This window comes from Vipera ursinii (genome assembly GCF_947247035.1).
Source record: "Vipera ursinii genome assembly, chromosome: 1".
Taxonomy (NCBI): domain Eukaryota; kingdom Metazoa; phylum Chordata; class Lepidosauria; order Squamata; family Viperidae; genus Vipera; species Vipera ursinii.
This window is the reverse complement of record NC_139512.1, coordinates 279,315,834-279,338,718: the sequence shown is the minus strand read 5'-3', so window position 1 is coordinate 279,338,718 and position 22,885 is coordinate 279,315,834. Positions and strand designations below refer to the sequence as shown.

The 22,885-nt window shown below is 37.1% G+C and overlaps 1 protein-coding gene across 6 annotated transcripts in view; it reads right to left on the bottom strand.

The window, feature by feature from the left end:
- The window catches only part of QKI (QKI, KH domain containing RNA binding), a 113,675-nt gene that overhangs the window by 47,286 nt on the left and 43,504 nt on the right, over positions 1 to 22,885 (bottom strand). For all 6 annotated transcript variants that reach the window (XR_014493708.1, XM_083373047.1, XM_083373048.1 and 3 more), the window contains 2 exons: positions 14,530 to 14,646; positions 9,405 to 9,548 (listed from right to left, as the gene is read on the bottom strand). Coding sequence is in view for 5 of the 6 variants with exons in the window: in XM_083373047.1 (XP_083229173.1) it covers positions 9,405 to 9,548; positions 14,530 to 14,646 (261 nt within the window). In the remaining variant the exon portion in view is untranslated. The remainder of the gene's footprint in view (positions 1 to 9,404; positions 9,549 to 14,529; positions 14,647 to 22,885) is intronic.

The window sequence follows — 22,885 nt, the reverse complement described above, 5'->3', positions numbered from 1 at the left end:
AAGATCTCGCAAAGTTGGAATTGATTGAACTTTTTAGTCCCACCCAGTCTGCTGTTACCACCACAGCCACGCCCACCCAATGAGCCACACCCAGCCAATAGGCCACACCCACCCGGCATCCGACGATACATAAGTGGTTTTTGGGTTGCAGTTTGGGCACTCAAGTCTCTAAAAGGTTCACCATCACTGTTGTAAGGTATTCAAGGCAACTATGTCAATTAGGAAATGTTTCCCCTTCGGAAAGAAAATACCATATTGCGGAAGTCTATGCATCTAACATCATTTGAGTAACTGCTACTTACTTATAATGAATATATTTAAATCCATGTTTTTATGAAAGGTGATGCACAGCTACTAAAAATATGCAAAAATGATAGAGATTCAATAGAAACCAGTACACTATCTTTAAACTAAAATGCCCTGCTTAATTCTCTCTTGTGTTCAAAACTTTTAAGTATCAAACCAAGGAATGTAAATGCAGATTATGCTGTCATACACTTTAGATTATCACTCAAGCAGCTTAACTGTGATCTTCAACAATAATTTAGAGGAAATGCATAATAATTTATACAAACTGACTATATATCATTCAGAAATAGATGGTTATATGGAGGCTTAGCTTATTTACAGGTGTAACAGACAATTTCAACTGATGTGGCATATGCATCAATTGGAGAACTGTTTAAACAGATAAAAGTAATTTTCAACAGGCACTTCAAGTTGTTTAAATTTATTGCCACTTTATTGTCAGTTTTACAGTTCCTAGCAAAGATACAAAATAAAAAGCTAGTCTCAATCATAATTATGTTATTGAACATTTTTTCTATTTTATGAACTATTGGAAATAAGATATAAGGACTTCACAAGTCTTCAAAATACTATTTTTTAAGATTTATCTACACGTCTTATTGTTGATTAGGGAAGCGCATAAACTATATCTCTATTCTGCATTTAAGAATCTTACTTTCAACCCACTCTTGGACTAGGACTAGAGAAATACTATATTTGCTTATACTGAAACTTTGCCATTTTAATTTTCATTCTCCCAACAGAAACAACCTTTTGAAAGAATTCATTGTTCCTTTCACTTTTAACCACCCTAAATTATTTGGTATCACCAAAGTCAAAATAACCCCTTAGAACTTAAGGTATTAAAATGCTTCATATGACCAAAGTGGATAGACCTCTATTGTGAGAACTTTGTAGTATTTCTACATTTATAGTTGTTTGTTAACTTATAAGTAGATCATTTTTTTACACTATCCTAGATATAATTCTGAAATGACAACAGCCAAGGAACTACTATTATGCCATTCATGTCTTGCAGATAATTTCTATTGGCAAAATTATTAAAAAAAACCCTGTATTTTGTCATATATCCCCTGAGTTCATTTTAGAATGACATATTGTATACATAGAAGAGTCAAAGTTATAGTTTGATAGTCTTTTTATCCGCACTCTTAATCGGCAAATGTACCAGTACAAGTTGCACACTGGACTATGCTTAAATACGTTTTACACTGCTTCCAAATACAAAGTATTCAAAAGTAGAATTATAATTATAATCCTTGCATTTGAAACAAGAAATGTTTAGATTATACTGTTTAGATTATAAATACGTGAACACAGCAATGTCTAAAATAATAAATTTCACCATTAACATAATTTAAAGACTGGTTTTCCTTAAAAAATATTGCTATCATTTTAGACCCCTTAAATCCTCAAATATAAACCTTTCAGAATTCTCTATTATCTAGCCTTTGCATGAATGTTTTCTTTTTTAAAAAAAAATTCCAAAATGTCAGTATTTTCTATAAAGTACCTAAAATAAATCACAATAATATGATTCAAATATATTGACTAATATTTAGCTTCATGGGTCAATTTCAGGGAATTTTAACTGTGTAAGTTATAAAATAAAGTGCATGTTTACAACCAACACTTTATAATCTTATAAAAAGGTAGAATACCCATAAAAGTTGCTTATTTTTACAACTTTTTAAATCAGAAAAATTACAACCCAACTTACTTTTTCGGGGAGGAACTTATCAACCTTTGCAAGACCTGGAACATGACACAAAAACTGGAGTTAGAAAGAAGAAGCTCCTTACCTGTTAGGAGAATTCTTCCTTAGTCACCCTGTCCAAGCAAATAACTGCTGGGAACACTGGAAACTTTAGTCACCAAATACACAGGAAGCTCCATTCAACAAATGAAGACAATGTATTTGGTTGCCTTGCTTATCTTTCACTAATTAAAACATTCCCCAAAGAGGGAAACACTACCAATAGTTGATTAGACAATGGCACTCTGGAAGAACTCTATTTACAGGAAAGCAACCTCCATTTCTCATGCAGATGATCCTGTCCAGTCACAGATTCATTTGGGCAGAAAATATAGTACAGGTATCTGACCAGTTACAGTTGTGTCATTATTAGAAATTAGATTAGATTAAGAATGTTAATACTAAAATTAGAATTAAATGATTAAATTTGGAAGAGCAAAGACTGAGTAAAGCCATCAAATTTGTAAAGCATGCACTGTTTTCAAGGAAAACGAATTTTTCTAAATATAATCCTCAAAGTGCAAATTTAGCTCCCTGTATAATTATCATAGAGGAAGCTAATTATTTCTTGAATGTTAACACTGTATGCCACTTCACAAATAATTTGTTGCAATATTTTATTCTCATAACAGCTCAGCAGTCTGAACAAGACCAATCAACAAACTTCATAAATAAGCAGAGCCTCAAACTCAAATCTTCCTTTCACATCACCACTGGCTTTAACCCCAACGTTGACAAGCAGGTATCAGAATGTATGGATTCAAGATTTTATTTTTGAGAAGAACAAGAATAGTAAAAATGCAGCCAATATGTTACAATGAAAACTGTCACAAAATATACCGTATATACTTGAGTATAAGCCGACTCGAGTATAAGCCGAGACCCCCAATTTCACCCCCAAAAACTGGAAAAAGTTATTGACTCGAGTATAAGCCGATCCGCCATTCTGCAAGCCTCTGCCGCCAGCAGAGGCTCGATCCGCCATTTTGCAAGCCTGAATACACAGGAATACCCTGTGTGGCCGCGGCTCTCGGGGAAGCCCTGGCTGTCCGCTTCCTCGCTGCCATTCGGGGCCCGCGCGTTCCCCGGGCAAATCGCGGCGCCCAGCAGGCGAGGAAACACGCCCGCTCCAGTCGCCCCCCCCCTTCCCTCAGGAGACGCGAAGCAAGTGACCGCCCGGAGCTTACCGAGGACTTGCGCGCGGCCGAGGCTTCGGTGCTTCCAGGATCGCGCGCACCTCTCCCAAGCCGCCGTCCGGAGACCTGCCGAAGTTTGGGGAGGTTTGGGGAGGTGCGCGCGCAAACCGTTCCTCCTGCCGACCTTTGGGGAGGTTTGGGCGCCTCCCCAAACCTCCCCAAACCTCGGCAGGTCTCCGTTCCTCCTGCCGACCTTTGGGGAGGTTTGGGCGCCTCCCCAAACCTCCCCAAACCTCGGCAGGTCTCCGTTCCTCCTGCCGACCTTTGGGGAGGTTTGGGCGCCTCCCCAAACCTCCCCAAACCTCGGCAGGTCTCCGTTCCTCCTGCCGACCTTTGGGGAGGTTTGGGCGCCTCCCCAAACCTCGGCAGGTCTCCGTTCCTCCGCGCAGACCTGCCGACCTTTGGGGAGGTTTGGGCGCCTCCCCAAACCTCCCCAAACCTCGGCAGGTCTCCGTTCCTCCTGCCGACCTTTGGGGAGGTTTGGGCGCCTCCCCAAACCTCGGCAGGTCTCCGTTCCTCCTGCCGACCTTTGGGGAGGTTTGGGCGCCTCCCCAAACCTCCCCAAACCTCGGCAGGTCTCCGTTCCTCCTGCCGACCTTTGGGGAGGTTTGGGCGCCTCCCCAAACCTCCCCAAACCTCGGCAGGTCTCCGTTCCTCCTGCCGACCTTTGGGGAGGTTTGGGCGCCTCCCCAAACCTCCCCAAAGGTCGGCAGGTCTGCGCGGAGGAACGGAGACCTGCCGAGGTTTGGGGAGGTGCCCAAACCTCCCCAAAGGTCGGCAGGAGGAACGGAGACCTGCCGAGGTTTGGGGAGGTTTGGGGAGGCGCCCAAACCTCCCCAAACGTCAGCAGGTCTGCGCGGAGGAACGGAGACCTGCCGAGGTTTGGGGAGGCGCCCAAACCTCCCCAAAGGTCGGCAGGAGGAACGGAGACCTGCCGAGGTTTGGGGAGGTTTGGGGAGGCGCCCAAACCTCCCCAAAGGTCGGCAGGAGGAACGGAGACCTGCCGAGGTTTGGGGAGGCGCCCAAACCTCCCCAAACGTCGGCAGGTCTGCGCGGAGGAACGGAGACCTGCCGAGGTTTGGGGAGGTTTGGGGAGGCGCCCAAACCTCCCCAAACGTCGGCAGGTCTCCGTTCCTCCGCGGCCTGCCTGCCTGCTTCTTTCCGCTGTGGAAAGAAGCAGGCAGGCAAGGCGCGGAGGTCCGGAGACCTGCCGACGTTTGGTGAGGTTTGGGGAGGTGCGCGCGCACCTCCCCAAACCTCCCCAAACTTCGGCAGGTCTCCGGATGGCGGTGGCTTGGGAGAGGTGCGCGCGATCCCGGAAGCACCAAAGCCTCGGCCGCGCACAAGTCCTCGGTAAGTTTTTTTGTTGACTGGAGTATAAGCCGAAGTGGAATTTTTCAGCCCAAAAAGTGGGCTGAAAAATTCGGCTTATACTCAAGTATATACGGTAATCTATGCAGTAGATCTACAATCCTATTAGATGTTCTTAAAAATATCTGCACAACAAATATATCCCCCTGTTTATTGGCCCTTCTAAGCAGCCAGGAACAAATAAGTCAAGGGATTTTAAAGGTCTAAATCAGACCTACGAAACTTGTAAAGGAGAAAGGGCCATATTGATTAAGTTAAAAATCATTATGGCTCATAAAGAAATACCTGGTGCACCAATCAATTATTTAATAGCTAGAAAAGTGACACCAACACTGGAAGTGGTGGTAAGAGTTACAAGTGCTCAGCAATGGATTTTTCAGAGTGACAGTAGGGTGAATTAATACTTTTTTTTTAAAAAAAAAAGCTGGCCAACTACACAAGACTGTTTAACAGGTCACATGTGGCCTGTGTGCTATATGCTGTGCAGTACTGATCTACATAAAGAGGTGCATCTAACCTCTTAATAAAACTATACAAAAAATGCAAAGATGTCTAAAGTAAGAAAATCATGATTCTTACTAACTTCCCCAACACTACTATCAAGACCCACTGCAATCTCAGTATGCTGGTCGGTACACATTATGAGAGGTATTCTGACAAGTACTTAGGCCTAAGAATTTTGAATTTTATAAATTAGCATCAATACTTTTTGAGGTAGATTGATTCTCCCCTTACAGATTCCTGAGAATCTGTAAAATTATTTCTAGGTAAAGGCAGCCTTATGTAAGAATATGCATAGTAATCTAAGACATGATAACATGGTCATTGTGGCCAGGCTATACTAATTTAAAAAATGGGCATAACAGATAAATGACCAGAACTGAAGAAAGCCAATCACTGCAGTTACCAAGGCTCCAGAAACAAAACTAAACCAAGGAGTACTAACAAACCACAATCCTGTTCCTTGAAGTGAATTTTCATTCAGAAATTCAATCCTACCAACTCCCAAATCTGGAACCACTCACTCACATTTTATGACATTTCAATTTCTGTTTACCAATCATCATCTAGCCTTCTGATCCCTTTACTACTTTACCTAATTAAATGAATTAATGTCACAAAATTAATGAATTCCCTTGGAGAAAGTTACTCACAAAGAAATTCTGTTAAAATAAGAAAATCCTATCTTTAAATCAGGTCTAAATTCTCTTCATGGCCAAAAGTAAGATCAACTAGAGATGAAACACACTCTATAACAGATATTGAACTCCTAAATATTAAAGTAAGCCAGGAACTAATGTAAAAGAACTACTACCAATTTACAGAAGTAGTTTCTAAAATTTCTAAGTGTGATGATAATACAGAATTATTTTCAACTACAATTAATTATTGATATAGTTACTCAAGGCTACATGAACTTTTGTTCAAATCTGCCTATTTTAAAACTTTATTATGGAGGCAATCTCAAAGGTGCAGTATCAGGTAAAGTACATAATCTATAACTGAAACCTATAGCAGAGGATTGCATCACAATAAAACTTCCTAGTCTTTCTGAATTCCCTACACAGCACAAAAAGCAAAGTTGAAGAGAATGACTGTATCTGTTTAGAAGGTTATAGAATATGATTTTTATGGAGAAAAATAATGTAGAACAATCTGTTAAAAATGCACAAACTACTTTCCATTTGAATACAGTATAAACAATTAGTTGTTTGAACTTCCAAAACATTATTTGATACTTATCACATATTGATAGTTATTATTTCCTCTAATTGCAAATTCACATGATTAGGTGACATCAAATATGGAATCAAAACAAAATTAGAGAAACAAGAGGGCAGAACAAACATACTTGGGCAAACACAGAAGCAAGTAGAATCATAAAATGTTTTATATCCAAAAGAAAGACACTATACCATGTCAAAGAAGTTTAACAGATTGCGTGTATTTAATAGTTTCATAACCGCGCAATGTTCATACTTGAAAAAAAACCCAGAAAAAGTCAATGGAGAGGTGAAGAATGAAGTCAACTGTTTACATAATTTATAATAAATTGGCTAGCAGAATGCTGAACAGAATTCTGCAAGTAGATAAAGATACATTCAACATTCTGTTGTAGGTTCCATTTGTTACACAAATGGCTCTTGGTATAGAAATTAGATACAATAGTTATTTTTTTCATGCTACTATAATCAGTACTTGTGTTCAAATATGCTAAACCACACTTTCCTTTTAGCTCAGTGCAATTTATGAATGTGAGTGAAAAATTTAATGCAGCTGGCAAACAGTGATCTACAACTTAATGTGGTGGTAACCTAAATATTATATCTTGTTCAACAAACTGCATGTATTAAAGATACTAATATCAATTTCTCCTACAGTATGCCTACCAAGAATAATATTTCCTAAATCAAACTAAAAAGTTTATACCTCAATATTTACAAAGAAAATTTGGTAGAATCAATACAAACTAAGCTCTGAGTGAAAAATAGATTTCTAAATATAACTTGATGGCCTGCAGTTTAAGAATCACAGCCTTTAGTGTGATAATATTTTAAACTACTAACATGATAGTCATTTTCTTTATGATTGTCCATGTAGTCAAGAACATTTAGATAGAGGCACTCAAATAAAACTTTGTTTTCTTGTAAAAATTCAAACATTATCTCCCTCCAAGTAAAAATGGTAAAAAAAAGAAGAAATATAACTGTAACATGTACTTAAAGCATATTTTGGATATATATCAAAATATTAACAGTGATAAAAGGATACAGAGTGCAAAACTCAAAATATGGATCAATAATAAACAATGATCTGTATTAAAAAAATATTGGCCAATTTTATCATTTGTTATCTACAATAAGAACTCAAAAATACTTTCTTTTTGCACATTTCATCTTTATATCTTTGTCCAAACCAAGTAAAATCAACTTGGATGACATACATTAATTAGAAGTTTAACACAGCTAATTGTTTGCAGTCTCTAGATTTGAACAAAAAATCAGCACAATTACACTTTAAACTTAACATATCTAGAACTAAGATGAGTTCAGTTAGAAATGACAATGTGTACTATGTCAAAGCAAACATTTTCCATTTATGACCAAAAATGGAACTAAATTAGTTTATCATGGAAGAATTGATTGATTAGCTACCTGAGCAAAATTTAAATTAATGAAGTTTTTAGGTTTTTGTCTTAAGGCAGGGGTGTCAAACTCGATCCGTGACATGTTGCGATATATCGCAACTTTCTTCCCCTTGCCAGAGCTGGGGTGGCGCATCTTCTGCGTTACGCATCCAGGCTGTGGCCTGGCAGTTTGACACCCTTGTCTTAAGGAAACAAACTATTCTATACAAACTATTTCATTGATAAGAATGAACTTTCTTTTAATATTTGATTTTTATCTTGCTTTTATTTTTGGCCCAAATAAGATGGAGTACATACTTCATATATCTCTTTCTATGAGATGGGTAGGACTGAGATAGTATAAGATGTCTCGAAGTCACCTAGCTAGTTTTCATGACTAAGTGAGGATTGGAACTCATAGTCTCCTTTGCCACTAAATCAAACTGGCTTTCAATTTTTACTAAAATTGCATCTTTATATGCAGTTTCAATTGTTCTCAATGGCTGAAACGTGTAACTATTATCAAGCACAGGTGTTCAGAACTGATTTTAAATAGAGTTGTACCATTCTTCTAGCATTTGTCATAATTTAATTCAGTGGTATAACAAAGACATATTTATGTCTCTCTGATCATTTTATTATAGTATACAACTATTAAGATACAATTTTAGAAAAAAGCCTTCGAACATGAGTTTGTATGAAAAACATATTCCAACTTTGTATGGGTCTCTGAGAAACTTTTCTTTCTATATTAAGCAAACATAATTTGTTTGAATTTTTGTATTATTTTTTTACATTATTTTTCTTCCTCTGCATGTTTCTTTAATTATAAATACCTATAACCGGACATCCTGTTCATGCACATACTTGGAATGAATATCCCCATCTCCAAAATGGTCTTTTATGGAACATAAATGATATAAGAAACTATTTTCTTACATAAACTACAACCAATATACTCACTTCTTTGATACATTTCTCTGATATTTATGTTCAGCAGAACAATTTTATAAGAAGAAAAATATTTCCTCAGTGAATTATGAAATCAAATCTCAAAATTATGGCTAATCAACAGTACTATAAACCTAGTGAGATCTGATGGACCCTCTTTCTACCCACCTGGATAGAACAGATAAGACCAGTAACTAGTAAGAGTTACTACTACAGACTGTACATGGGTCATGCCGTGCTTAACAAATTGTTTTTTTTCCTTAATAGCACTCCTTATTGTAAACTATTTCTGAAAATTCCACAAGTTTAAATAAGTCTTATAACTTTAAAAGTAACTTACTACAGAGATAGGATGCTTTATTTAATTGAACAACCTCATTACCTTTCCAGACAATAGTAAAAATTATCTGAAATACTCCTGTTCCTCCTGTAAATCTATTAATATGTGTTCTTAGTATGCACTAGTTATATATTACTCTTTTCAAATCAGAGAAAGTTGCTTTTGAAACAATTGATAGCCTACATTCAATCTTACTTTTACATTACAGTGCATCATATACGAACAATGCTTTAGATGAAAAACATTGTATTTGAACATATTTCCTTTAACTAGATACTAGGTAATACCACATGGAAGATAATATGATCTTAAGGAACACATATGAAACATCAATATGTCAATATTATTACTTACTGCAGGTACCAGTAATTTTTTTACTTCTTCCACAGCCCTCTTCAATTTAATTTCTGCTCTATTTTGAGCATCTTCCACAGTGATTAATACATGCAAATCTTCATTCAGATGTTCCCAGTTGGGCTTGCCTCTGTTTTGTTCTTCCTAGAAAAATGAAATATCATCTTTAATTGGTTAGCCTTAATTGCAGCAAGTCAGATTACTGGACAACATTAGAACCATATATGAATATGAGCGCTTATATGCTTCATAGTGCATTTTGTATTTCTGAAAGCCCTAACAATTATCATCAAATGGCCAAAAAGCACTTTCTGTGGCTAATTCAACATAAAATTCAATATAAAAACTTTCTAGAGATTTCACTGAGTAAGAAAGACAAAGGAATAATTTGACAGCTAAGGATTTTCTCACTTTCTACTGCTATCATGATATAACTCAACTGAAAACAAGATACGCTCAGACTTCATGGGGGGGGGGGGAAGGAAAAAGTGACAGTCACCTTAAGCCTTTTTTTTTAAAACATCAGCATCTTCCAAAGGTACTAATAAATCCTGCTCATTTCAATAGCCCATTCTTGCTATACTCAACAACTGAGTTTATTATTACTATATATAAAATTAGTTTCTTTTTCTTTTCATAGACACGAATGTTGTAGTGTGCCAATTTATCACACAAGCATGCCCTCATATAGAAAAACATTAGTCGACCTTATATGTCTACTATAAAAATTATTCATTTTCAGGCAATTGTTATTAAGTAGAAAGAGAACCTAAAAATTCCAGGAATTATATCAAATTTTGACTTCTACTTTCCCCCCTACTAGTTTTTATACATCTATAAAAGGTATCTGAAATACTACCACTCCTGTTTTTTTTAGTTTCTTCTTTGTACCATTTCAAATCAAATTATTAATGTAAAGCCAAAGATACAGAGGTAGCACAGTGAAACCTTGGAATTGCATAATTACTGATGTGTTTTTCAATTAACTTAACATATTACTTATTTCCTGTATATATGTAAACTGATCTTTTCACTACTTTCCCGCATACTTTAGACAAAATATCAAGAACTCAAATACAATTGCTTTATTTACTGCAGTCACACAAATTAAATATAAATCTAAGCAAATTCAAATGTGTATTAATATCCTTCACCAAAAGAAACATTTGAATTGCCAAGGAGTAGGAAGTATAAGACCACTGTTTTCTATATCAAGCAAAGCAGGTATTTAATTGCTATTCTGACACTGTCCTTTATCACCAAAATGCACATCACTGCTAAGTTTTTCTCAACATCACTTTGCTGTGCTACATCAAAGCAAAGCTGATGTTTCAGGGTCCTATTCACTCATTTAATACAGAAGCATAAATATATTTTTAGACACTATTATTATGTACACTGAAAAAATATAATTCTAAAATATAGAAAGGCGAACATGCAAATGTGATATTTTCTCCATAAAAGATTGCTTTTCATTTTCCATTTCCAAGAAGCTAGTTCACTTAATTTTGAATGCAGACTAATTAGGCATGCAAATAATCTAGAAGTGCTTTGAAATTTTAGATTGTGTGCAATCAATCCTATTCTTTTTCTTCTGCACATAGAGACTGCTCATTAGAAGATAAATGTCTCCCAGATGTCTTATTTTAAAGATCATACTGTTAAGAAAATACACAATATTCACAAGATATTATGAACTGGATCTAAATTTAGTTGTATACAAAGAGGCTGAATGCCAGAACACCACTGAACAAGTACCTGAAATGGCAAATATAACATTTAAAATAAAGCAACATACTTTATATAGAGGGGTATTTGTGAGAAAATGTAAGTAAACACGGTGGTGCAGTGATCAGAATGGAATATTACAGACTAACTCTGCCCACAGCCAGGATATGATCCTGACCAGCTCATGTATGACTCATCCTTCCATCCTTCCAAGGTCAACAAAGCGAGGACCTAGATTGTTGGGGCCAATATTGGCTGATTCTGTAAACCGCTCAGAGAGTGCTGTTAAAATGGAGCGGTATATAAGTACTACTGCTATTACTAAACCAACTTACATTGTCATAATTTAAGAGAAAATTTATATAAAATGATGTAGTGCTGGTATATGACACCAACAAAATTATCAAAACTATTTATAAAAGTATTTCAAACCAGTGCTGGAAATTCGGGTTACCAATTCATATACTGTTATGATGCAAAACGTTTTAAGGACTCACACTGCTTGAAAATCAGAACTTTTTTATTGTGACTTATGGTACATTGCTACTGTAGATGGTAACTGCAACAAGATTATTGTATACACAATGATGAAAGAGTAATGAAATTCCCACAGTGGAGGAATGAACTATGAAAATGTCAGAATTTGCAGAAATGGAGAAACTGAGCTGACTAATCAGAGAACAAACAACAAAAACTTTTTTTGAACAACTGGAACTTTATATTGACTTTTGTTGAAATAATAAAAAAATGAATCAATGATGTATAGATCTGAAGACTAAGAAAGGACTAAATGAAGAGGTGAAGGTCCTTGTATTTAGGAGAGAACACTGATTGTTGTGCACAGCCTAGAATTGCTTTTGATAAGATGGGTAGCTATAAAAATTTAATCAACCAATCAATTAATAACTAAGAATAATATAATTATCTGCTTAAAGGAAAGTTAAAAGTCATCTCTGTCCTTCTTTGGTTTTCTTTTTTATTTTCTTGCAATTTTCTATGTTATTTTTCCTTTTCTTTTGGTTTATTTTTATATGAATATTTTCAATACAAATTTTCTATATATACAATAATAAAATTATTATTAAAATTATTCAAAGGATAAATATAAGAGATTCATTTTATGCCATTTTAAATGCAATGGGAAACACCTTTTCTATCTAATATGCAACATTTCTAAACTTGATTTCCATTAAATGAAAGCACTGTCTTAAAATCTGTTAAATAAACAAAAGCACAGTAGTTTTTTTTTCAAATTCTTTAATTTGAATGCAATCTAATCAACATTTAAGACATTCATTACCATGTTTCCCCCAAAATAAGACCGGCCTTATATTAACTTTTGCTCCAAAAGACACATTAGGGCTTGTTTTCCGGTTAGGTCTTATTTTCAGGGAAATATGGTACCAAATCTGTCCATCTGGCTGACAATCTTAACTAGAGCTTATTTTTGGAGTGGGGCTTATATTACAAACATCCTGAAAAATCATGCTAGGCCAGGGCTTATTTTCCAGTTGGGTGTTATTTTCAAGGGAACACAGTAACAGCATCTGGTAATAAAAATAGGTTGTATTTTTAAAAATAATCTCATAACTATTATAATTAAATTACACATATAAAATAACTAAAATTTCAACGTTACTATTATTTATTATTCTAGTAGGTAAATGCTGAACAATGAAACTTGTCTCTCAAAATAGAGGTTAAACTAATTGGGAAACCAGGAATCATTTAGCTGCAGGATAATGAGTATAGAATAACCACTAAAATTCTACAAAATGAGTAAAAGACAGCATTAGAGACTGAGAGAAAGCAGTTTATATTTCATTTTTTAAGTTTACATAGCATCTCTTTCTGTACAACCAGCTAACAGGATAATATTTCTAGAGAAAGCAATCAAATTTCCATATATTCACTCATTCAGTGAATCTTCAACGTTCTAGACTACAACGAAATAAACAGAGTTGCTTTAACTTCAAGGCCTTAAAATGTAAACCACAGAGAAGCTTCTTTTCCTATAGTGTAACAGTTTTAGCCCACCTATCAGATACACATATATTGTGATGCTGATCAGAAAATAAAGTGAAACTGAATTGCTGATGACATCACTAAGTCACATAGGTGCCATCTTCCAGGATGTCTAACCCTAGTAGCCTCCATTCAAGCAACCTAATTTCTGAATATTGAATGGGAAGCCATACATTTTTTCTAATAGTATTTATATATTTATGTTTCTGAGCCTAGATGTGGTTTGCTGGATGATACCACCCATATTAAATTATGCTCATGGTACTGAAGTGATCGTGGAGAAAATATAAAATGCACTGGAAAACATTAACTGGAAAAAGAAAAAATAGAGGAAGAGGAAGAGGACCTGAGCTAGATACAGTATAATCATTCCTCAGTTTAGTATCTAAAAATATAATCAAGCTAAAATTAGCTATCTTCTAAATTATGTTATATCTTAGTCTTGTTTTTTATATTTCACATAATAATCAGAAGAACTCTATAAACATAAAATTTTATTTTACATACTTTTGCATATTTGTATTTATATTCTTATAAAGTGAAAGCTAAATACTAGTGCCTTAAATTTTATAATAGTGCTGATATAAAAATAATTAATTAGTAGTCTTGACATTAAAAAACTGAATCTGTTTCATATCAAACTCTCAAAATACAGCTCTTTTTTATATAAAGAACCAACCAGAAGATTTCATCTATTTTTCAGTGAATGGTTAATTAACAATGACAATTATAGTAGAGAAAACTCTCTTTCTAAACGTGATATTGTCTTTAGGATTTTTGCAATGAACATCTCAGTCATAACTACAACAGAGGAGCCAAGATTACAGACCTCAAGTATTAAAATCAGTCATGACTGACAATGACGGTTAACCATGATTGTTAACAGCTATTTCTTAGTCCAGTCAGTTTATATATTAGGGTTTACTGAAATATGTAATTTCTAAAAGTTCTTTGCATAATCCAAATGTACTATGAAATTGTAATGGGCAGACAAAAAAAATACAGCTGCCCCTCTAATCTTGAAAATAAGATTGCATTTAATTCTTGTTTAATGTCTCTCCATATCTGGAGGAGTAAAGATGTATGTTACAGAATCCCAGTAGACATTCTGCCAACACACACACACACACACACACACACACACACACACACATCCTTTGTAAGTAAGCAAAGCCTCAAGATTTCCTTCAGAACATATAACATATGTACAAATGATTTGAATAAAATAATTTTTTTCCCAAAGTACTACATAATTTAGTAACATAGTAACTATGGAATATTTTATTAGCTTAAGCATTTAATTATATAGGAAATTCTGCCCTCTGTGAAAAAGTTTTCCTGACAATAAACTGCTATTCTTTAATGAACTTACCTTTTTCTTGTCTCTCATGGACCCTTTGCCTCGGACCATTATCTTACATCCTGTTTCAGCCTCAAGTTGTTTAGCTGTTAGCCCTCTAGGCCCAAGAATTCTTCCAACAAAGTTAAACTGAAATTTTAAAGAAGAAAAATAATTGCTCAGAACAGAGTGAAAATAACTAACAGCCCGCATTCTGTAAAACTTTGCCTTAGCACATGCCTATAATTGTGAATTATTCCTTCAAAGCAATGAAAACAACTTTGTTGAAGTTTACAAAAGTGCACTAGAAAATAGAAAAAAGCTAGCTAGTAAGTTACAACAGATGCTAAAATTACAATATATTAATTGTGAAACAATTAAACTTGTCAAAAGAATTGTAAATTTCCACAAATTCAGTGAGTGCTGATACCCAGTACTTATCAGCTAGGAGGAGGAAGACATCGTCCTTTCAGTGGGTGTGCAAGTCACCTAAGGAAAGCATTATTTGGTAAACTTCACACCACAAAGAAGGGCCATTACAGGAATACAGGCAAGACTACTTTTTTTCGAGTGAGCAAGGGCCAAAGTCTCTTGTACAACATTGTAATTTAATTTTTCTTCTTATAGTGAAGGTGGGAAAAAATTGTAATGGCAACGGTGAAAGCTGTTCTACAGGATGGGCAGAGATTGTTTGATAAACATTTGACAGGGAAGAATGATCTCTCCAGAAGCACATTTACCACAGAAGAAAGATTTTATTTCATGCTGGGTATCAATATCTAGCACCCTTTGTTTCAATTCAGACCAGGCTTTCCCAGGACCATGCCAACGAAGACAGTGGGTTAACAGTACACGATATCAAATAATATAACTGGCTTCTATGACAATATAAAAGTCTTACTATATGTAAACCAAAGCACTGTTCCCCCCTATTGTAGCTGGGATATTATTGGTATCACCATCAGCAAAATGAAAAGTTATATTTGAACGTTTATGAGCCCTAACAGTGACATCTCTCTTTTAGGCCATCAAGGCTTAGAATAATATATCTAAATGTTTAAATCTAAATGTCTGATCAATGCTAAAGCCATTCTATTTTCTAAGAGTAGCAGGAATAGGCCTTTTAGGAAAGGTGACTAATTTTGTTAGTAGACTAGTAGTTATTAACTACTAGCAGATTACAGAAACTCTGATTACAGAAACTCTCTGTTAGCAAGAGAGTTGCTATATTGGAATACAGGTGAGCGAAAACAAATCTATTATTTAATAAGAGAAAGAAATTTAAGCTTTGTGAGAACCATTTTGCTTTGCCCATTTGTGAATGTTGATTATGGGTGAAAAAATCCTGAAGCACTAGAGCAACACTGTTACAGTGCCTTCATATGGTTTCATCCTCTGCAACAAAAGGTGAAAAAGTTTTCCCCAGAACCTAGCTAGGATTGAATCAAAATCTGCCTTTAAAACAGTAAAAGACAATGTAAAGGATCTCATGTGGATGACGGTAGTATTTTTCAGTTTGAAGATGAAGAAGAAGGCAGTATCAAGTGCTGACTGTCCTTCTTTGAAACCAGCTTGTTCTGCACTATCCAATGTTGAGTTTTCCACAGTGGTGCCAACTGTACCCTTGATGAACAGGCTTATAAAGCTGGTGTTAGTTTACTCTTTCTTATTTCCTTTTTGGTATATTGGTATTATGATAAATCAATTCAAATCTGGAAATCAACATATATAAATAGCAATGCCAGGATTCACCATTCCATGTTTGCCTTTAGCATTTTTGCTAAGCCCTTCCACCTGGATACAACACTGGAAGTCAGTTTGCTGTGGTAGCAGATAATAATACAGTGAAATTTAAACATCTGGTGAATCAGTAAACAAGATGTGAAAAATTTGGCTTATATTTCAGGGACCATCAAGCAATAAGCATGAACAGAAGTTACAACAGCACTGGAAAAAGTGACTTATGACCATTTTTCACACTTATGACTGTTACATTTGGATGGTGGACAATTGGTTCATATTTATGATGGTTGCAGTGTCCCAGAGTCATGTGACCACTTTTTATGACTTTTTGACTAGCAAAGTCAATAGGAAAGCAAGATTCACTTAACAAGGGTGTTACTAATTTAACAACTACAATGATTCACTAAACTATGGCAAGAAAGGTCGTAAAATGGGGCAATAACAAATTTAACAAATTTCTCATTTAGCAACATAAATTCTGGGCTCCGTTGTGGTTGTAAGTTGAGGACTACCTGTATTTAAAATTAATATTTTTTGATAACTGGGCAAGCTTCTTGGCTATCAAATTTTCCAGGTGTTTTTTTTTTTACAAAAATTCAACAGATTAAAATTATTTTCCATTCAAGGACAATTGCAAATGATGTGAATTCGAGACTATATAGCTGTTAAAATCTTCAATAAACTGTCACTAACCATAGCACATTCACAATCAAAGAATGGTTTTGAGAGGTGCTTGGTCCCTTAAGTCCAAGATAAAGTCTCAAACTCAATTAGTAACTGGAAGTTACTCAAAGCATCTAAGATGCACTACTTGGCACAAATAGCTAGCTGGAATTAGAGGGTATGTAGCAGAGCTTACTTTACCTCCTTGGTCCCCTTAATTCTCTTAGCTCTCTCCCTAGGGAATTAATCAGGTGATCTGTAACCAGTTTCTGAACTTGAATATTCATTACTATCTTCACTGTGATCAGTAGACATCATGATTAGGCTGAGTAGCAATATAGAAAGAGGCACTATTACAAAATACTGTAGACTAATTGATACCGGATCAAAAACTATAGTACTATTTACTGTATAGGAATATATTCATCAACCTAAGTACTGAAGTTCTAATAACACATTATAACGTTCCCTTAAAAACAAGAACATAGAAATAACTCTAGTGATTATACACTTCTTTCTTATTTTCTTTCTTTCTGATTAGTTTTAAGCCCAATGCTTTATTGAATGACAGCCATTTAGTAAAGGATTAGGGTTAGTCTTCTCCGTGGCAGCTTTAGCACCAATAACATGATCTTAAAATTCCACAGAGGTTAAAATGATTGCATTCTTCTGTCTTACTAAATTTGTTTTATTGCCTTGAAATCTTTTTGAATACTGAACTGCTCCATATATGAGGCAAAAAACTCCATATATAGATCCCAGGTTTATCCAAACCTAGGGAAGTGAAATGGCAAATGCAGACACCACTTATCCTGTACAGACAGTTAAGTCTATACTTCAAATGAAATCCAACAGGGGGAAAAATGAGGTAGAGAAAGGAAAGCGTAGAGAAAGGAAATTCTTTTACCTTCTTTAAAAAATGCATTTCACTATTTTAGCTATCAAAGGTTCTGCATGTACAGATAGAAGACCTAAAGGATCCTAAAGGGAACAAATGGATAATTACCTGGTGGCTTCAGTATTATCTAAAGATGGACCATTATCTCCAATAACCTTAAAGGAACAGATTTCATATGAAAGTCTAGGAATGTCATATGAAAGTCTAGGAATTCAGGACCAATGCTCCAAAAGACCCAGGTGACTTGGAGCCAATAAATAAAAGTTGGCAAGGAAAATTAAGATACCGTATATACTTGAGTATAAGCCGAATTTTTCAGCCCACTTTTTGGGCTGAAAACTCCACTTCGGCTTATACTCCAGTGAACAAAAAAAAGAACTTACCGAGGACTTGCGCGTGGCCGAGCTACTTTGCCTGACGCTGCTGGGGGCGCGTCTCGGCTGGGGCCTTGCAGGATCCGGCCCGGGCGCCTCTGCTCGCCCTCAGCAGCACCTGGCCCGGAATCACATGCGAAACAAGCCCGGCAGAGGAGCCGGAGCGGCGAGCAAAGACGCCCGCCCGGATCCTGCAAGGCCCCGGCCGAGACGCGCCCCCAGCAACGGAGCCGCTCCGGCTCCTCTGCCGGGCTTGTTTTGCATGTGAGCTACTTTGCCTGACGCTGAGAAGACCCGCTTGGGCACTCGGGTTGGTGTCAATCTCCACAGGCCCTTCTCGTTTCCAGGAACGTCAAGCGCGCTTGGCTCCCCACCCCCACAGCAGGGCAGGGCAGGGCAGGGCAGAGACTTGCTCGCCCTTCTGACGGCCCTGAAGAGAAACGAAGGGCTTGCAAACTCCCTGCGAGAAGCTGGGCGAAGTGCGCGGCTGGGCGAGTGTGTGCCTGCGCGCGTATTTACGAAAGAAACGCTCCGAGAGTTCTTCTTTCTCCGCCCCCTTGGGGGGAACTCTAGCTCGGGCTCGCTCGCGTGCAATTCTCTCTCTCTCTCTCTCTCTCTCCACCGTGGCGATGGTGGGGCGCCAAGGTAACCTGAGAACGCGGCAGGGAAGAGCCATATTTAACTACCCTGTTCCCTGCTTTCCGTGTGGCAGACCCGTATGTGCCAGCTCTCGGGTCTCTGGGGACTGGCGGCTGATTAGGCTGGGCCTTCGGCCGTCCGCAGCTGAGGCGGCGGTGGCGGCGGCGGAATCTGATGCCAAGGAAGCGGGAAAGAGTTTCTCAAAAGCCCCGAGGGCTCCCGAGGAAGGCATTGGGGAGGAGGAGCTTTGCACCTTGGAGACACGATGGAGCCGCTGTGACGGTTACTCCAGAGAGAGTTGCACGAAGCCAAGGCATCTCTCTTCCTCCTCCTCACCGTTTCCTTTGCTTTTCTTCGTGCTTTTTACTCCTCTGCGGAACTCTGCTGCTGGATTTTTCAGCGACTGCTGTAGCCGCGCTTCTCTTCTCGGCTCCGAAAATAGGGATTTCTACTCTCTTCTTGGCAGAGGAGCCGGAGCGGCGAGCTCCTCTGCCGGGCTTCTTTGCATGTGAGCTACTTTGCCTGACGCATCTCTAATGACTTCAACTTCGGGTGCTAGTTAGAATTTATATCCAGATTGCCTCTCAATTTACACACCCAGAGCCTGAAATGGCATTTTATCCCAGCAAAGTGACCAAGAACAATTAATCCTTCAACTTGCATCTGTCACAATGTCACCCAGTCACATGATCACCATTTGCAACTTTAACAGACAGCTTCCGGCATATAAAGTCAATGGGTAAGCCAACGGGAAGTTGTAAATGATGGTCAAATGATGTTGCACTTAACCACACAGAACTGACATATGTCCAGCAGTCACATGATATCTCACATGACCAAGTTGCTTAGTTATTGAGTTGCCAGTTTCAATTGCAGAGGACTATCTGTAGTTCTTTTCAGCGCTGCTTGCTTAATATGAGAAGTTTTCTATGTGGTCTTGACTGTTTATCAGGTTAAAAACAATTATCTTTTCATACACAATTTCAGCCTTATATAACTTGTTGCAACTAATTATCTCAATTTTTACTTGATTACCTTTGTTAAAACTTTAAAAATCCTTTCCTATTCCAAAGAGGGATTTTAAGTGCAGCATAAATTCAAAACCATGTGATCTAGCAATGCTAAATACAACAAGAGAACGAGATCCATTTGTCTGTCTCGCTGTCTGAAGAAGTAGACGTACTCAGATATCCCAGACAGCATATGTGAATGTTAATGGCAAATACCCTCTAATGCTCCCAAATATACTCCTAGAAATCAAATTATTCTGAAATGCTTGTTCCTTGCTTTTCCATTTAATAATTAATATGAAGTAATCCATGTCTCTTCCCATAAGGATACTATAATTGTTCAGTACAATGTAGTTAAAACCTTTAAAATCAAGTTTGCCTCCTGCTAATTTAATGGAAATAGCCATTTAATTTTATTAAGAAAAATAGTAGAGAACCAATGTCCATTCTGTTTCCACAGAAAAAAAATTAACCCTATTTTTATTTTTAACCATATTTTGTATGCATGAAACTTGAAACTAGGAGTTAATTGAATTTATGTTCTTTTAATAAAAAAGAATCCAGTTAAAAATACATGTTTAAGAAATGAAATATAATGTCAGGCTAAGTCGACATGCAAAGGTTCAATTAAACTGATTTACTGGTAAAAGCTTGTGCACAGGAATCCTCTCAACTAAAATTGATACATCTAACGGCACTCAAGGGAACTGGACTTAGTTCTCTTGCAGCTATGTAAGGATTCTAGGCTGATCTCCCTTTTCACTCCATCCCCAGATGTCATCCCTTGTCCCACAGTTAGCAAGTATTTGTTAAGAAAACATAATAACTACTTTCTATTAATGCATTATACAGATACACAATTATTGTAGCACCTGTTTAAAATTGTACTGATCTTGTTTTTATACTGAGCTGTTTATACTGTCACTAAGAATAGTGATAATAGAACAAGCATAGCACTTATGTATGTTTTTAGTATAACCAAGAATAATGATGAAAGAGAAAACAAATATAGCACTATACAATGAATCAAAAGCACAACTTTATTATACTCTTACTATTTTGGTGCTATCCTTAAATAAGTAAAATAGAGAACACAAAAATAGGTACAATTTTAATAAAATGGTTATTTAAAAGTTATTTTAAAAGACTGCATACTGCAGCTATAGACATTTCTATAAAGAAATATTTCAAATTATTTTCTAAGAAATATGGAGCAAGATATGACATGATCTTACTTTTTAGTAAGGCATTAGTAAAGCACTTCAATCCAGGCATGTAGGGAAAAAATAAAGCTCCTGCCACTACCATACTTAAGGCTGCCTTTCACCAATCAAAAACTGCAACTAGTAAAAATCATGGCAAAGAATCAGAACCTCTATAGCAGACATGTCAAACACAAGGCCCGGGGGCCGGATCCGCCCGCAAAGTGGTTTCATGCGGCCCGCGAAGCCATCCTGGAAACAGTGAAGGAACGGCCCCACTGCCTTGGCCCTGGCCCAGAGACCCTCCTCCTGCCAGAGACCCCCAGATCTGTCCCACTCCTGCCCAGGCCCCCATAGGCACCCTTGATGCGAACGATGTAAGAGCTGGCCATGCCAACCCAGCAGGCCATACGCACTCTAGCCACGCCCACCCAGTAGGCCACACCCACCCAGGCCATACCCACCCGGGCCCCTTGAGGGCAACCGCAATGCTGATGCGGCCTCAATTAAATTGAGTTTGACACCCCTGCTCTATAGTAATAGTACACTTCATTTATAGTTGCTGCCCTTGCTTCAATATGATTCTGAGAACAATCAGAAGGTTGGTTTTGACCAATAGAACCCTATACAATTTGGCAGAGAGATAATAATGGGAGCACTTTTTTCACATAGAAATGGTTCGGCAATATATGTAGTGCAAACCTGCCGTCAACATCCTTAATGTTTGCCAGGCATATAAGATGAAGGTGGGTGAAGTATTTTTGAATGGCAACCTCCCGACTACTATCACTACCTACTACCACTACTACGCACACCATATTGTGGAACAACACTTTCCTTTATAGATTAGGCTGGTACCTTTATTTTTTGTTATCTGAAAGCCCTTGGCAAGTCATCACTGTGTCTATTGTACAATGCCAGATTATGCACTTGCGTGTGTGTGTGTGTGTGTGTGTGTGTGTTTGTGCTCTGTGTGTGTGTATGTGTGTGTTTCTGTGTGAAACATTAGGGAGTTTTGGCATAATGAATGGGCATTCTGAAATATTGCTTTTGATCTCAAAACAAAATATAGTTGTTTTTGTCCTCTCCTCTGATCAGTTTTTTTCATGTGATAGCCAATTTTTTTGTGGAGTGGGTAACAGATAACAATCAGCATAGGATGAGATCGAAAAGTAAGAGAGCAACATGCTTGTTCTCAGTTTTTAATGTCAACACACTTCATTTTCTATCATATTAAATGTAGAATTTGGGACCAATTTTAAACTTTATTGCCTCACAGAGATAGCTGTGAGTATCGGGGCTGTTTTCTCCAAGCTCAAAGCAGTATGTTTCCTATTTCACTCCCCTATTTAAACATATGTTTAATAGTGGGCGTTGTTTCGCGATGATGCGTTCCGGCCATGGGCCGGTAGTTTGAACACCCCTGATTTAGATCATTCCCATGGCATAGCATACATATTAAGTCACTGAGTCAAGCAGTGAGATGCCTAAGAAGATACTACAGTTAATGATATGAATATCTACAGCACTCATAAATGAATGCAAATGCCCATTTTGTCTGAGGTCTTATCCCCAATTTTAAAACATAATTGACTATACATATATCAGTAGATAATGCTCTTCTTGCTTCTCATGTGAAAAACTAAAGTTACTTCTGGCAATTAAAAAAAATGAAACCTATATTCATAAATTAAATCTTTCAATATGAATAAGTATGTTACAGAGAATGCGAGATTATGTTTGTAGAATGCAGGGAAATATATTTAATATATACAGTAGTACCTCTTTAATTTGTTCACAAAGAACATGAAACTCACTTCATTTTTTTTTAAAGTCTGACCTTCCCTGTCAGTTAAGAGG